The sequence below is a fragment of the Ranitomeya imitator genome, chromosome 4, assembly GCF_032444005.1.
Source record: "Ranitomeya imitator isolate aRanImi1 chromosome 4, aRanImi1.pri, whole genome shotgun sequence".
NCBI classification, from domain to species: Eukaryota; Metazoa; Chordata; class Amphibia; order Anura; family Dendrobatidae; genus Ranitomeya; species Ranitomeya imitator.
Genome location: NC_091285.1, coordinates 277,536,780 through 277,550,112, shown reverse-complemented (window position 1 = coordinate 277,550,112; position 13,333 = coordinate 277,536,780). Strand labels below are relative to the sequence as shown.

At 43.7% G+C, this 13,333-nt stretch overlaps 1 protein-coding gene across 1 annotated transcript in view; it reads left to right on the top strand.

Moving 5' to 3' along the window:
* The window catches only part of CAND1 (cullin associated and neddylation dissociated 1), a 48,802-nt gene extending 36,025 nt beyond the window's left edge, over window positions 1-12,777 (top strand). The window contains exons 9-15 of the mRNA XM_069764645.1: window positions 4,405-4,546; window positions 4,701-6,194; window positions 8,648-8,743; window positions 8,914-9,083; window positions 9,156-9,320; window positions 11,119-11,226; window positions 11,645-12,777. Of these exons, the coding sequence (XP_069620746.1) occupies window positions 4,405-4,546; window positions 4,701-6,194; window positions 8,648-8,743; window positions 8,914-9,083; window positions 9,156-9,320; window positions 11,119-11,226; window positions 11,645-11,869 (2,400 nt within the window). The 3' untranslated portion in view covers window positions 11,870-12,777. The remainder of the gene's footprint in view (window positions 1-4,404; window positions 4,547-4,700; window positions 6,195-8,647; window positions 8,744-8,913; window positions 9,084-9,155; window positions 9,321-11,118; window positions 11,227-11,644) is intronic.
* Window positions 12,778-13,333: the final 556 nt, after the last annotated feature.

The following is a 13,333-nucleotide window of genomic DNA, read 5'->3' as shown; positions in this document are numbered from 1 at the left end:
CCACAAAACACGCGCGGGATTGTTAACAGCCGCCAAACATGCAGTCGCGGGGACTAGAACGTGTCACTGGAGCACCCGCGATACTCATTCATATCCGATCACCCTAGCCAACCTCGAGTAACGAGCACTTGCGCTGTTGACTATAATCACCTTACTCAATCTTTGTGACTGGATTTATATTTATGAAAATCACTTTTATTGGCAGCATGTCACCTTGTGTAACATGCTAACAAGTTTTTTTTATACAGGGACAGAATTGTGGTATTCATTGTATTGTTAATCAGCCCGTGTTAATAAAACGGTAAAGGAGCGCTGAATGACTTAAATATCGTCAATCATCACTTGTTACTGGCCAGTGTAAAAGGGTCATAAGACAAAGATAAAAGAAAGTATGAATGAGTGGAGCAGTATATTAATGTAAAATAAACCAATGCCCAGATCAGTTCAAAAAAATTAGTGGGTTCTGAGCATTCTGTCCCATGTCTGGGCGAGCGCCATACCCTCAAAGTGATGCAGAGAAGGTTTTCCACAAACTGGGTAGAGGCAGGTATGAGGAGAGCTTCTAATTCTTTTTGTTGTTGTTTTTTTTGCAAGGTTAACATTCAGAACCTAAGATAAAAACAGAATTAATAAATACGTTGCAGTATCTAAATAAATAGCATATAGTACTTGTAAATTACATGGGGTACTTGGTTGACATAGTTTTAATTAAAAAATAAATACTTAAAAGCCATCCAACTACGACAAGGTGTATCCAATAAAGAAGGTCCTATCTCTAATATTAAACCTCATCCTGTGTCAGTAGACGTAAGCAGAGCAGGACCCAGGCCTGACTATTCAGACACCTGCTTATGGAAAAGCTACATATAGATAAAATGCCCTCCCCAAATAAGAGGGAACCCCACACCTCTTTTTGCACAGAAAAAAAACCTAAAACAAAACCAAAGAAATGAGACAGAACATATGTTGGTATAAGTGCAACGTGTAGGTGCACATTCACACTGTAGCCACCTAACAGAAAAAACTAACCTAAAACAAAATTAGCAGATGCCCTACAGTAAGTAAATAGTAATAGCACTTACAAATAACATGGGGTTCTTGGTTCACACTGTTTTGATTAAAAAAAAAAAAATTAAGCCTTCCCTGCTCGTCAAGATATACCCAATTGGGATGGTCCTATTTATAAAATTAAGGGGGATGTCCACTATTGGGACAACCCCTTCTCAATTTGAATGTTTGCCTCCCCCCCCCCCCTTCCCCCCCACAAAAAAAAATAAACTCCTAAACTCACCTCTGTCACGCTCACGCCCTGACTGGTGGGCGTGAGCTCGGGGGGGTTTGTGGCCCCACTGTGCCACAAACCAGACTACCCTGGAAGGGGCGTGACTATGACAGCTGCCTGGGTTTTCACTGGAGCCTCTGATGGTGAGGACAGGCTTGTGCAGCAGGCAGCTGCCAGGTGCTACTCCAGGGTGGTGTCTGGCTGTGGCTGCTGATCCCACTTGGGAGACAGGAACACCAGGATTGGTGCGGGCATTAGGCAGGACTGGCAGAAGAGCACGGCTGGAACACAGACGAGTAGGCTGGCACGGCTGAGACAGGGCTGGCAGAGACACGGCAGAGAACTCAGGGCTGGCAGAGACACGGCAGGAAACAGGACTGGCTAGGACAGCAGGAACACAGGACTGGAAGGCAGGGCAGGAACGGCAGGACTGGCAGGAACACAGGATTGGGAGGCACTGCAGAGAACACAGGACTGGAAGGCAGGGCAGGAACACAGGATACACAGGACTGGTTGATGTGGTGTATGAATCAGGCTGCACTCAGATGACACCCGAGTGCAGTCCTATTGTGAGAGTGATGAAGGAACAGGTAGGGACCTGTACACACAGAAGATGCAGGTACGGAAACAAGCCAGAAGGAAAGGAGAATGAAGGAACAGGTAGGGACCTGTTCACACAGGAGGTGCAGGAAAGGAAACAAGCAGAAAGGAATGAGGTATGAAGAAACAGGTAGGGACCTGTTCACACAGGAGGACCAAGTAACAAGTAGAAGGTGGAACTAAGAAAAGAGAAGGAGAAGGCGGAGCCAAGAGTGGAGACGCTGGAGGCGGAGCCAAGAGTGGAGACGCTGGAGGCGGAGCCAAGAGTGGAGACGCTGGAGGCGGAGCCAAGAGTGGAGACGCTGGAGGCGGAGCCAAGAGTGGAGACGCTGGAGGCGGAGCCAAGAGTGGAGACGCTGGAGGCGGAGCCAAGAGTGGAGACGCTGGAGGCGGAGCCAAGAGTGGAGACGCTGGAGGCGGAGCCAAGAGTGGAGACGCTGGAGGCGGAGCCAAGAGTGGAGACGCTGGAGGCGGAGCCAAGAGTGGAGACGCTGGAGGCGGAGCCAAGAGTGGAGACGCTGGAGGCGGAGCCAAGAGTGGAGACGCTGGAGGCGGAGCCAAGAGTGGAGACGCTGGAGGCGGAGCCAAGAGTGGAGACGCTGGAGGCGGAGCCAAGAGTGGAGACGCTGGAGGCGGAGCCAAGAGTGGAGACGCTGGAGGCGGAGCCACGAGTGGAGACGCTGGAGGCGGAGCCACAGAGAAAAGCCAGAGAGTGCGAAGCAAAGTCTGAGTGCAGAGCCAAAAGAGTGCGGAGTGTAAGCAAACAGAAAACACAAGGAAAGAAAGCAGGGAAGGAAGCCACAGACAAGAAGACCGAGAAAAGACAAAGTACAGACAAGGCAATAGAACAAGACACAGGGACAAAGACACAGGGACCAGGATATTCTGCCTCCTGGAGGGCGGACAACAAGAACAAGGCAAAAGCACAGAGAAAAGCTCAGAGGGAGTAACTCAGAGCAAGGCCAGGCAAACTCAGCAGCTAAACACTAACTGAGCTAACACATTGCACAGGCCCAGAGCACAGGGTGGAGCTGCACTATATACAGGAGGCCTCTTGGTAATTGGTCAGGAACTGATTAGACAGATGCACCTGATTCCTATAAGAACCAGAGAGTTCAGGCGCCGGCCCCCTATACACATAGCCATGAGGCATGCAGAGAGCAGAGACACAGAACATGGAGCTGGCATTAAAGAGAAAGCACATCATGGCCTGGAGCAGTGGGTAAGATGGTGTGAGAGATGTGAGGCCATGCTGTGATGCCAGCAGAGTTGTTACAACCTCCCATGCTGGTGCCATTTCAATGGTGTCGGCACTTGCGTTAACTGTGACTTTGCGCCCAATCAGCGCTGCTGTCACTGTCCCCGCCTTCAGACGTATATGTAATCAAGAGTAAATGAGCGGTCAACTGCAGCTCTGCCTTCCTGTTGATTACTTTTACGTCCGAAGGTGGGGACAGTGATGGCCGAGCTGATTGGGTGCAGGGCTTTCTTGACATGACAACCTCACATGAGCCTGGGAACATGAGTGTTGACAACACTGGAATGGTGGCGGCACGGGAGGAAAGAATAGATTTTTTTAACGGGGGGTGGGAGGACAAACATTCAGATTGAGAAGTGGACCATCCCTTTAAACCTCACCCTGTGTCAGTGGGTCATGAGGGGAGTTTGATTCTATTTTTTTGGCAAGGTTAGTAATAGTGTGTAAGAGTAATCTGGGCACACTGGACTAAATAAATGCTTTTAAGATTGGTAACAGTGAGTTTTAATTCACTTAGCAATGAAAAGGTTTCTTAATTATAAGTCCATTATCAGTCTTTGCTGTTTTACGTGCATCCTCCACCATAATGAAATTGCTTATTTTCTTAGCAATGGTTTCTACAACGTCACAGAAGTAGCATGACCCACTCCATCCTCTCCAATAGTAATCTTTATTTATATAGCGCCAACATACTCCGCAGTGCTTTACAATTCAACAGTTCATATACAAGTCATAAGTAACAACATTAAAGTTAATACAATAATTAAAACAAATAATGGCAACCCTGCCCATAAGAGCTTACAGTCTGTATCCTTTCCTCTCTGTTGTGAGCTGGCCATGTTTTCCAGTCACATGGTGTATAAATACATAAGATCCGGCAGGCAGATAGGAGGTTATTAAATCTTTTTGGTGTGTCTCACTGTGCAGTTGAAAATATACATGCGCTTGTCTGTGCAGTCAGCTTTGTCCCCCATATGCACAAAAGGATGTGCCAAAAAGCTTTCACGTCCTAAGTGCAGGGTCTGTCTAATATGACTAGTAAACATGGCGGTGTTGCATGACTGCCGAGAAGTAGGCAAAGTGGACACTTTGCTAATGTACGGTAAGTACATTTTCAAACTTTATGTAATGAAACACCGCCTGTTGAAACACCTTTTGGAATTGACAGCTTAAAATTGAAGATCGTTTAGGCATTATGCAATATTTCACCATTTCTAAGCCTCTGACCACGTGTACAGTCACTCCATTTCCTTTGTGTATGTAGGTACCTAACATTGTTAAAGCGCTACATAAACAAATGAAGGAAAAAAGTGTGAAGACGCGGCAGTGTTGTTTTAATATGCTGACCGAGTTGGTGAATGTACTACCTGGGGCTCTGACACAGCATGTTCCTGTACTTGTGCCAGGTAAGTGGCCATTTCCTTTCTGTATCTTTGTCCCCCTTTCCCCAATCCTCAAAATATTCTATGTGGAGTGAAATTTTAAAATCCTGAAAAAAAACAAAATAAACCCTTTTCTATAATTTACTGGTTCATTACTTTATTTTTTATTTTTTTACAGGAATTATCTTTTCATTAAATGACAAGTCAAGCTCTTCTAATCTGAAGATAGATGCTTTATCATGTTTGTATGTAATCCTCTGCAATCATTCTCCTCAAGTCTTCCACCCACATGTCCAGGCCTTGGTGGCACCTGTGGTGATCTGTGTCGGAGATCCCTTTTACAAAATCACATCTGAAGCCCTGTTAGTGGCTCAGCAGCTTGTGAAAGTCATTAGACCGCTGGAACAACCTTCTTCCTTCGATGCAACCCCATACATAAAAGATTTGTTTACATGTACAATCAAGAGGTTGAAAGCCGCAGATATTGATCAAGAAGTAAAAGAACGTGCAATCTCCTGCATGGGTCAAATAATCTGTAGTCTCGGGGATAATTTGGGAAGTGATCTCCCAAGTACCCTTCAAATCTTCCTTGAGAGACTGAAGAATGAGATCACTCGGCTTACTACAGTGAAGGCTCTAACTTTAATAGCTGGATCTCCATTGAAAATAGATCTGAGGCCAATCTTAGGAGAAGGAGTGCCAATCCTTGCCTCATTTCTCCGGAAGAATCAGAGGGCGTTAAAACTGGGCACTCTTTCTGCTCTAGATATCTTGATTAAAAATTATAGCGACAGCCTGACTGCTTCCATGATTGATGCAGTACTGGACGAGCTTCCGCCTCTCATTAGTGAAAGTGATATGCACGTGTCTCAGATGGCAATAAGCTTTCTGACCACATTAGCTAAAGTTTATCCATCTTCTCTATCAAAGATTAGTGGATCTATCCTTAATGAACTAATTGGCCTTGTGAGGTCACCATTACTTCAAGGAGGAGCTCTTAGCGCAATGTTAGAGTTTTTCCAAGCCTTAGTCGTGACATCAACTGCGAGTTTGGGCTACATGGATTTACTACGCATGCTGACCGGTCCAGTATATGCCCAGAGTACTTCTCTCACCCACAAGCAGTCGTACTATTCTATTGCCAAATGCGTAGCAGCACTCACTCGGGCATGCCCAAAAGAAGGACCAGCTGTTGTTGGTCAGTTTATCCAAGATGTTAAAAACTCTAGGTCTACAGACTCCATTCGCCTGTTGGCTTTGCTTTCTTTAGGTGAAGTTGGACATCACATTGATCTGAGTGGACAGATAGAGCTAAAATCTGTTATATTAGAAGCCTTTTCCTCTCCTAGCGAAGAAGTAAAATCTGCAGCATCGTACGCCCTTGGAAGTATCAGTGTAGGCAACCTACCAGAGTATCTGCCATTTGTCTTACAAGAGATAACTAGTCAACCCAAAAGGCAGTACCTTCTACTTCATTCCTTAAAAGAAATAATAAGCTCTGCATCAGTAGTGGGCCTTAAGCCATATGTGGAAAATATCTGGTCTTTACTACTGAAACACTCTGAATGTGCTGAGGAAGGAACCAGGAATGTTGTTGCTGAATGCTTGGGCAAGCTGACATTGATAGATCCAGAGACGCTCTTACCACGCCTCAAAGGATACTTGGCGGCAGGTATGTGTAGAAATATTAGGCTTATAGTGTACAGTCTCATAGCGCTACATAATCAGTCTTAATCATGAAAATACTGCTTAATTATAAGCAGTGCAGCATGGCCTCTTTTTAGACATACCAGTGATAATCTTAAGGTACCTTCACACTAAACGACGCTGCAGCGATCCAGACAACGATCCGGATCGCTCCAGCGACCAACGATGCCGGTAACCAGGGTAAACATCGTCACCGCTCTGCTTTCCGGCCGCTGTGCTCACAGTGAGTGCAGGAAAGCACAGCGCCGAGGGACAGACAGCGGTAGGTAAGTATGAAGCGTTTGTTTTTTTAACTTTTAGGATGGTATCCAGGGTAAACATCGGGTTACTAAGCGCGGCCCTGCGCTTAGTAACCCGATGTTTACCCTGGTTACCAGCGAAGACATCGCTGAATCGGTGTCACACACGCCGATTCAGCGATGTCAGCGTGAGAGCCAGCGACCAAAGAAAGGTCTGGCCCTCTAGCCCCGACCAGCGACATCACAGCAGGATTCTGATCGCTGCTGTGTGTCAAACTAAACGATATCGCTAGCGAGGACGCTGCAATGTCACGGATCGCTAGCGATATCGTTTAGTGTGAAGGTACCTTTAATCTCTTATGGCTGTATTTTAGCCATGTAACTGCCATACTGTTTCTTGCAGTAGTCTCTTAAAGGGAACCTGTCACCCCGTTTTTTTGAGATTGAGCTATAAATACTGTTAAATAGGGCCTGCGCTGTGTGTTCCTATAGTGTATGTAGTGTACCCCGATTCCCTATGTATGCTGAGAAATAACTTACCAAAGTCGCCGTTTTCGCCTGTCAATCAGGCTGGTCAGGTCGGGAGGGCGTGGTGACATCGCTGGTTCTTCCTCAGCTTTACGTTGGTGGCGTAGTGGCGTAGTGGTGAAGACACAGCGCGCGATCTGCGCTGTCATCCCTTTCGTCGGTGGGGGCGGCCATCTTCCTGGGGCCGCGCGTGCGCAGATCGAGTGCTCTGCTGCACGGGGCTTCAGGAAAATGGCCGCGGGATGCCGCGCGTGCGCATTAGAGATCGCGGCGGCCATTTTCCCAAAGCCGAGTTTGCATCTCGGCTTTGGGAAAATGGCCGCCGCGATCTCTAATGCGCACGCGCGGCATCCCGCGGCCATTTTCCTGAAGCCCCGTGCAGCAGAGCACTCGATCTGCGCACGCGCGGCCCCAGGAAGATGGCCGCCCCCACCGATGCAAGGGATTACAGCGCAGATCGCGCGCTGCTTGTTCACCACTACGCCACCAACGTAAAGCTGAGGAAGAACCACCGATGTCACCACGCCCTCCCGACCTGACCAGCCTAATTGACAGGCGAAAACGGCGACTTTGGTAAGTTATTTCTCAGCATACATGGGGAATCTGGGTACACTACATACACTATAGGAACACACAGCGCAGGCCCTATTTAACAGTATTTATAGCTCAATCTCAAAAAACGGGGGTGACAGGTTCCCTTTAATTTGTGGACACTTAAAACTCAATATGGTTAATTATTTATCCGATTAAATACACTTCTGGACTCCCTTGCATGGTGAAACAGACATATTTTGCCTTTTGGTACCTTTCAGCCTGGAACATTGACCTATTGCCATAGTTTTCTATAACTATAATGGAGCTTTTATAGAGGTTGTCCCATTTTAAATATTTTAGCCCACAGGCTCATTGATGTTTAAATTAACAAACTGAGCTTTATTCACCCTCTCTGGACCCAGTGCTGTCTCTCGCTCTGGTCTTTGTTGACTAACTTCAGTGGTGACATCACATTGGCAGTGCTGCAGCTAATCGCGGAGCTCAGAGGCTCATGCTGTCGATATCAGTTGAGCCGCTGAGCTCCGTGACTGCCTGCAGCCCTGTAAATGTGACGTCATTGATGCTGTTGATCAACAGTGAAAAAGTTGTTCTAGACCTTGGAAGAGTGACTACAGCTCAATTTCTTACTTTATGCTAGTAAGCCTGTGGGTTAAAAAAATATTTAAATCAGCACAACCCCTTTAAAAGCAACCATATACTGTAGCCCTTTCATTATGTGTATTGTATGTGTCATTTGGGCTCTCAATAATTTGGAAGTGATGGAATAAGGAAAGAAAAGTAGAACGGAGGCATTTTTATCTATTTTTGGCTAGGCATCTAATGTCAGCCATGGAGAGATGCAACTTCATACTGAGCGGAACAGTCGCTTAACAAAAAAAAAAAATTGTTGGACATGTAGTGATCGTACACCAACAACGTTTTAATATGAGCATAGAATCTTTGCATGATACTCATTATGGGTTAGATGCCTCAGCTACTGTCGCACCATGGCAAAAGGTGTCTGCGCCATATCAGAATTAAGAGCATGAGCAAACTGTTTTAATGTCGGCAGATTTAGTACCCCCATAATGTGGTTTTTTTTGTTCTTAATTTCAAGGTTCATCATATGCACGGAGCTCTGTAGTAACAGCTGTTAAGTTTACAATTTCTGATCATCCTCAGCCCATTGATCCACTGCTGAAGAATTGTATTGGTAAGCTTCATATACTGATGATATATTCAATAGTCACTGAGGCAGAGGGAATTCATGTTGATACATGCCTGTTTTTTTTTTTTTTTTTTTTTTTCACAGAACAGTTACAAAGTTAAAATTTTTCACACCCCTTTATTACATCAAAATGTTTTTTCCCCCTATTCTGATAGGTGACTTTTTGAAGACCTTGGAGGATCCAGACTTAAATGTGAGACGAGTAGCCCTGGTGACCTTTAACTCTGCTGCACACAACAAGCCATCATTGATTCGAGATTTGCTTGATTCTGTGCTTCCTCATCTTTACAATGAAACGAAAGTCAGAAAAGAACTTATAAGAGAGGTTAGTGAATGACATTATGGCTTTCCTACTATTATCTTTCCATCTGTATTCCAATGTATTTTGTATATTCAGGTGGAAATGGGTCCTTTCAAACACACGGTCGATGATGGTCTGGACATCCGGAAAGCTGCCTTTGAGTGTATGTACACCCTTCTTGACAGTTGTCTGGACAGGCTGGACATCTTTGAATTCTTAAACCATGTGGAGGATGGCTTAAAGGATCATTATGACATTAAGGTAATCAAAGAGTAGATTGCTTTTAAGTGAAGATAGACTTTAAAATGTTATAATATACACTGCTCAAAAAAATAAAGTGAACGCTAAAATACGGCATCCTAAATCAGTGAATGAAATATTCCAGTTGCAAATCTTTATTCATTGCGTAGAATTCATTGAGAACAATAGAACAAAAATGATGAATGTAAATCAAAATTGATATCACCTTGAGGTCTCGATTTAGATTGATACTCCACTTCAAAGTATAAAATAAAATTACAGTTATCCAACTTCTTTTGACATGCCTCAAGACAATGAAATGATGCTCAGTAGTTCGTGTGGCCACCATTTGCCTGTATTACCTCCCTACAACGCCTGGCCATGCGAGGCGGTGGATGTTCTCCTGAAGGATCTCTTCCCAGACCTGGGTTAAAGCATCAGTCAACTCCTGGACAGTTTGTGGGTGCAACGTGGTGTTGATGGATGGAACGAGACATGGTGTCCCAGATGTGCTCGATTGGATCCAGGTCTGGAGAACGGGCGGGCCAGTCCATAGCATCAATGCCTTACTCTTGCAAGAACTGCTGACACACTTCAGCCACTTGAGGTCTGGCATTGTCATACATCAGCTGGAACCCAGGGCCCACTGTACCTGCATATGGTCTCACTGTGGGTCTGAGGATCTCATCCTGGTACCTAATGGCAATCGGGGTACCTCTAACTAGCACATGGAGGGCTTTGCGGCCCTCCAAAGAAATGCCTCCCCACACAATTACTAACCCACTGTTAAAAATCGGTCATGTTGGAGGATGTTGCAGGCAACAGAACGTTCTCCACGGCATCTCCAAACTTGTCGCGTCTGTCACATGTGCTCAGTGTGAACCTGCTCTCAGCCATGAAGAACACAGGGCACCAATGTTGAATTTGCCAATCTCTGTTTCTGACAGTTTGAGCAGACACATGGATGTTAGTGGCCTGCTAGAGGTCATTTTGCAGGGCTCTGGAACTTCTTCTGTTCCTCCTTGCACAAAGGAGGAAGTAGCTGTCCTGCTTCTTGGGTTGCTGCCCTCCTACAGCCCCCTCCACGTCTTCTATCTGCTCCATGCTGTGGACACAGTGCTGACAGACACGGCTAATCTTCTTGTCACAGCTCACATTGATGTGCCATCCTGAACCTGCACAACTTCTGTGGGTTGTTACTGTAGCTCTAGGGGTGAGAGCAATGATAAAATGTAAAACTAACCAAAACGGCAGCCAAAAAGGAGGAGTTACATAGAAATGGTTTGTGGTCACCACCTGCAGAACCACTCCTTTATAGGTGGTTCTCTTGTTCATTGCCTATCATTTTTACCTGTTGTTCAAATGGAACAGACAACAGCAGGAGAAATTGATTCACAATCAGTGTTGCTTCATAACTGGACAAGTTGATTTCACAGAAGTGTGATTGTCTTGGCGTTACATTACATTGTGGTGTTTAAGTGTTCCCTTTATTTTTTTGAGCAGTTTATATACGTCCTGCAGATCAGTGGGTATCCATTCAAAAGTCTATGAACCTGTACACCGCTGTGGACCTGTGCTCATGCAGGATCTCGGTACTGGTCTCCTCAAATCAGCACTTTGTAACAGTGTTTTGAACGATCGGTAGAGGTCTCAGGTCCTGGGTCCCCCACTAGTCTGCTGGATGTTTATAAACATTTCCGTAATGTATATCTAAAGTGCAGTTATATTATCTAATTACTGTAGATTATTGCTAATGTTTAACCCTTTATTGAATTCAGAAACTACCAAAGTCTTACTTTTTTCTTTTTCTCTTGTGCAGATGCTGACATTTTTAATGTTGGTAAGATTGTCTACCTTATGTCCGAGTGCTGTACTGCAGAGGCTGGATAGATTGGTAGAACCCTTGCGTGCCACCTGTACAACCAAGGTTTGTTACCTTTTTTTTCTATTCTCTTCTGATGTATTTTGTTAGCGTGCTTCTTAAAAGTTTTAGTGCAATCCAAGGTCTATCTAAATCCAGTCCTGCCGGCAAAACCACATATTTGCATTTTCAGGTTTGAATTGTGGGATTTGTGTATAGAAAGAGAGCACAGAACTGGGTGCTGTGATCCTCTCATAAGGAGGGTTTTTTTTTCCTTTCATAGAATCTGGACTAATTTTTTTTTTTTTTTTTTTTTTTAAATTCTTGTAACCACCGCAATTAAAACCCACATAAAGCAGTGACCACTTTGACTTGCTCACTACATTACACTAGGTTAGAACATTATATAGCTTATTTAACCAGGGATTGCAAGCCATGTTAAAGCTTGGATAACACACACATTTTTGTTTTTTTTAATCTGCAGGTGAAGGCAAACTCAGTGAAACAAGAATTTGAGAAGCAAGACGAACTAAAGCGCTCAGCAATGCGAGCAGTGGCAGCACTTTTAACCATTCCCGAAGCAGAGAAGAGCCCCTTAATGAGTGAATTCCAGTCCCAGATCAGCTCAAATCCTGAACTTGCCACAATATTTGAAAGTATTCAAAAAGATACTTCGTCTGCCACCATGGAATTAATGGACACAACTTAAATATTCCTTAAGTGGGACCATAACATTGAACCATATAATGCACTGAAATTAAAAGGTTCTGAATAAGGCAAACGATTGAAAACTCACGTATCAAGCTTCACAATGTTCCACATTCTATAAGGAGGGGGTTTGGCTTAATTCCATTGTTGCTTTTTTTGTAGCCTTTATTCCAAGACTATGTTTCCATAATAAAGAAGTTATTGGTTTAGCCATTTTAAAGATGGTTATCAATTAGAATATATTATGTATGGGAATACCTCCCAGAATCCATTTCCACTGTATTGTTTAGGATTAAAACTGTTAAAACGGACCATGAACATATTTTTATTCTATTTTTGTCTCTGGTTTCAGAGCTGAAGACAAAACACTTAGATTTTTTTTTTTTTTATATATATATATATACTTCTGTTCCCTTCATTCCTATACGTAAAAGGCTTCTGGCTTGCAGATCAAAGTCTTTGTAATATTTAATACATCAGACATAATTGAGAAGTTCCCTTTTAAATTTGTTGTGGAAGAACTCTATCCTTAATCTGCACTAGATTGCATGACTGGGTTCACACACCGTATATGATGTCTGTAAGAGAGCATGCATTTCTACAGAAACTGCAGATTGTTTTCCGTGCAGTTTTAATGTCACAAATTTGAGAAGCATTTAAGTGTATTATAACCTTTTGTCCTAGCGTCTTTGCAGAACACTCGATAAGTAATAACCTATTTCACCAAGGTTTTTATAAGTACTGTGAAAAAATAGCTTTTGTTGAAGAATTGGCCAATTCCAACAGATGAAAACTGAAAAAAAAAATAATAGAAGTGAAAATAATTGACATATTGGAAATAACTGTGTTCATACTACATACCTGGGAACATCAATAAATAACTGGCTTATGTGCTCTTTTCATTTTGCATTTCTGTTTCACAACTTTTCAGTTCTGTACGTTGTGACAATGTACCATACAAGGAGTAAGTGGGAGAAAAAAAAAAATTCTGAATATAAACGAGGGGCCAAGGCTTCGTTCATGTGTTTATTTTAATCAGAGGAGCAGCGTGACAACTAAAATGAAAATGACCTTAACAATTCTACTAGTGAAATGAATGGTATGGCTATATAAATCCTAGTATATCAGTAAAATTACCTCTCTTGTAGTATGGTAATCTGATGTGCTGGTGCTGAGAAATCAAGCTGTGAAACCACATGTAAATTAGCCAGGAGCATGGCTAGATTAATTTGCATGTGGCATAAAAGCTTGATTTCTCAGCGCTTGCACTTCAGATTACTAAACTGGTATAATTATTAGTGTTCTACTAAGACCTCCACAGCCATACCGCTAGTTTCACTACAAAATCATTCTGGCAAGATTCCTTAATAAGTAACCGGGTCTGACAATCTATTGACTATAATGAGGTCAGGCTTGTGTCCATGGGATGAAATGGCACAGTACACTATTTTGTGCTTTATTTAAT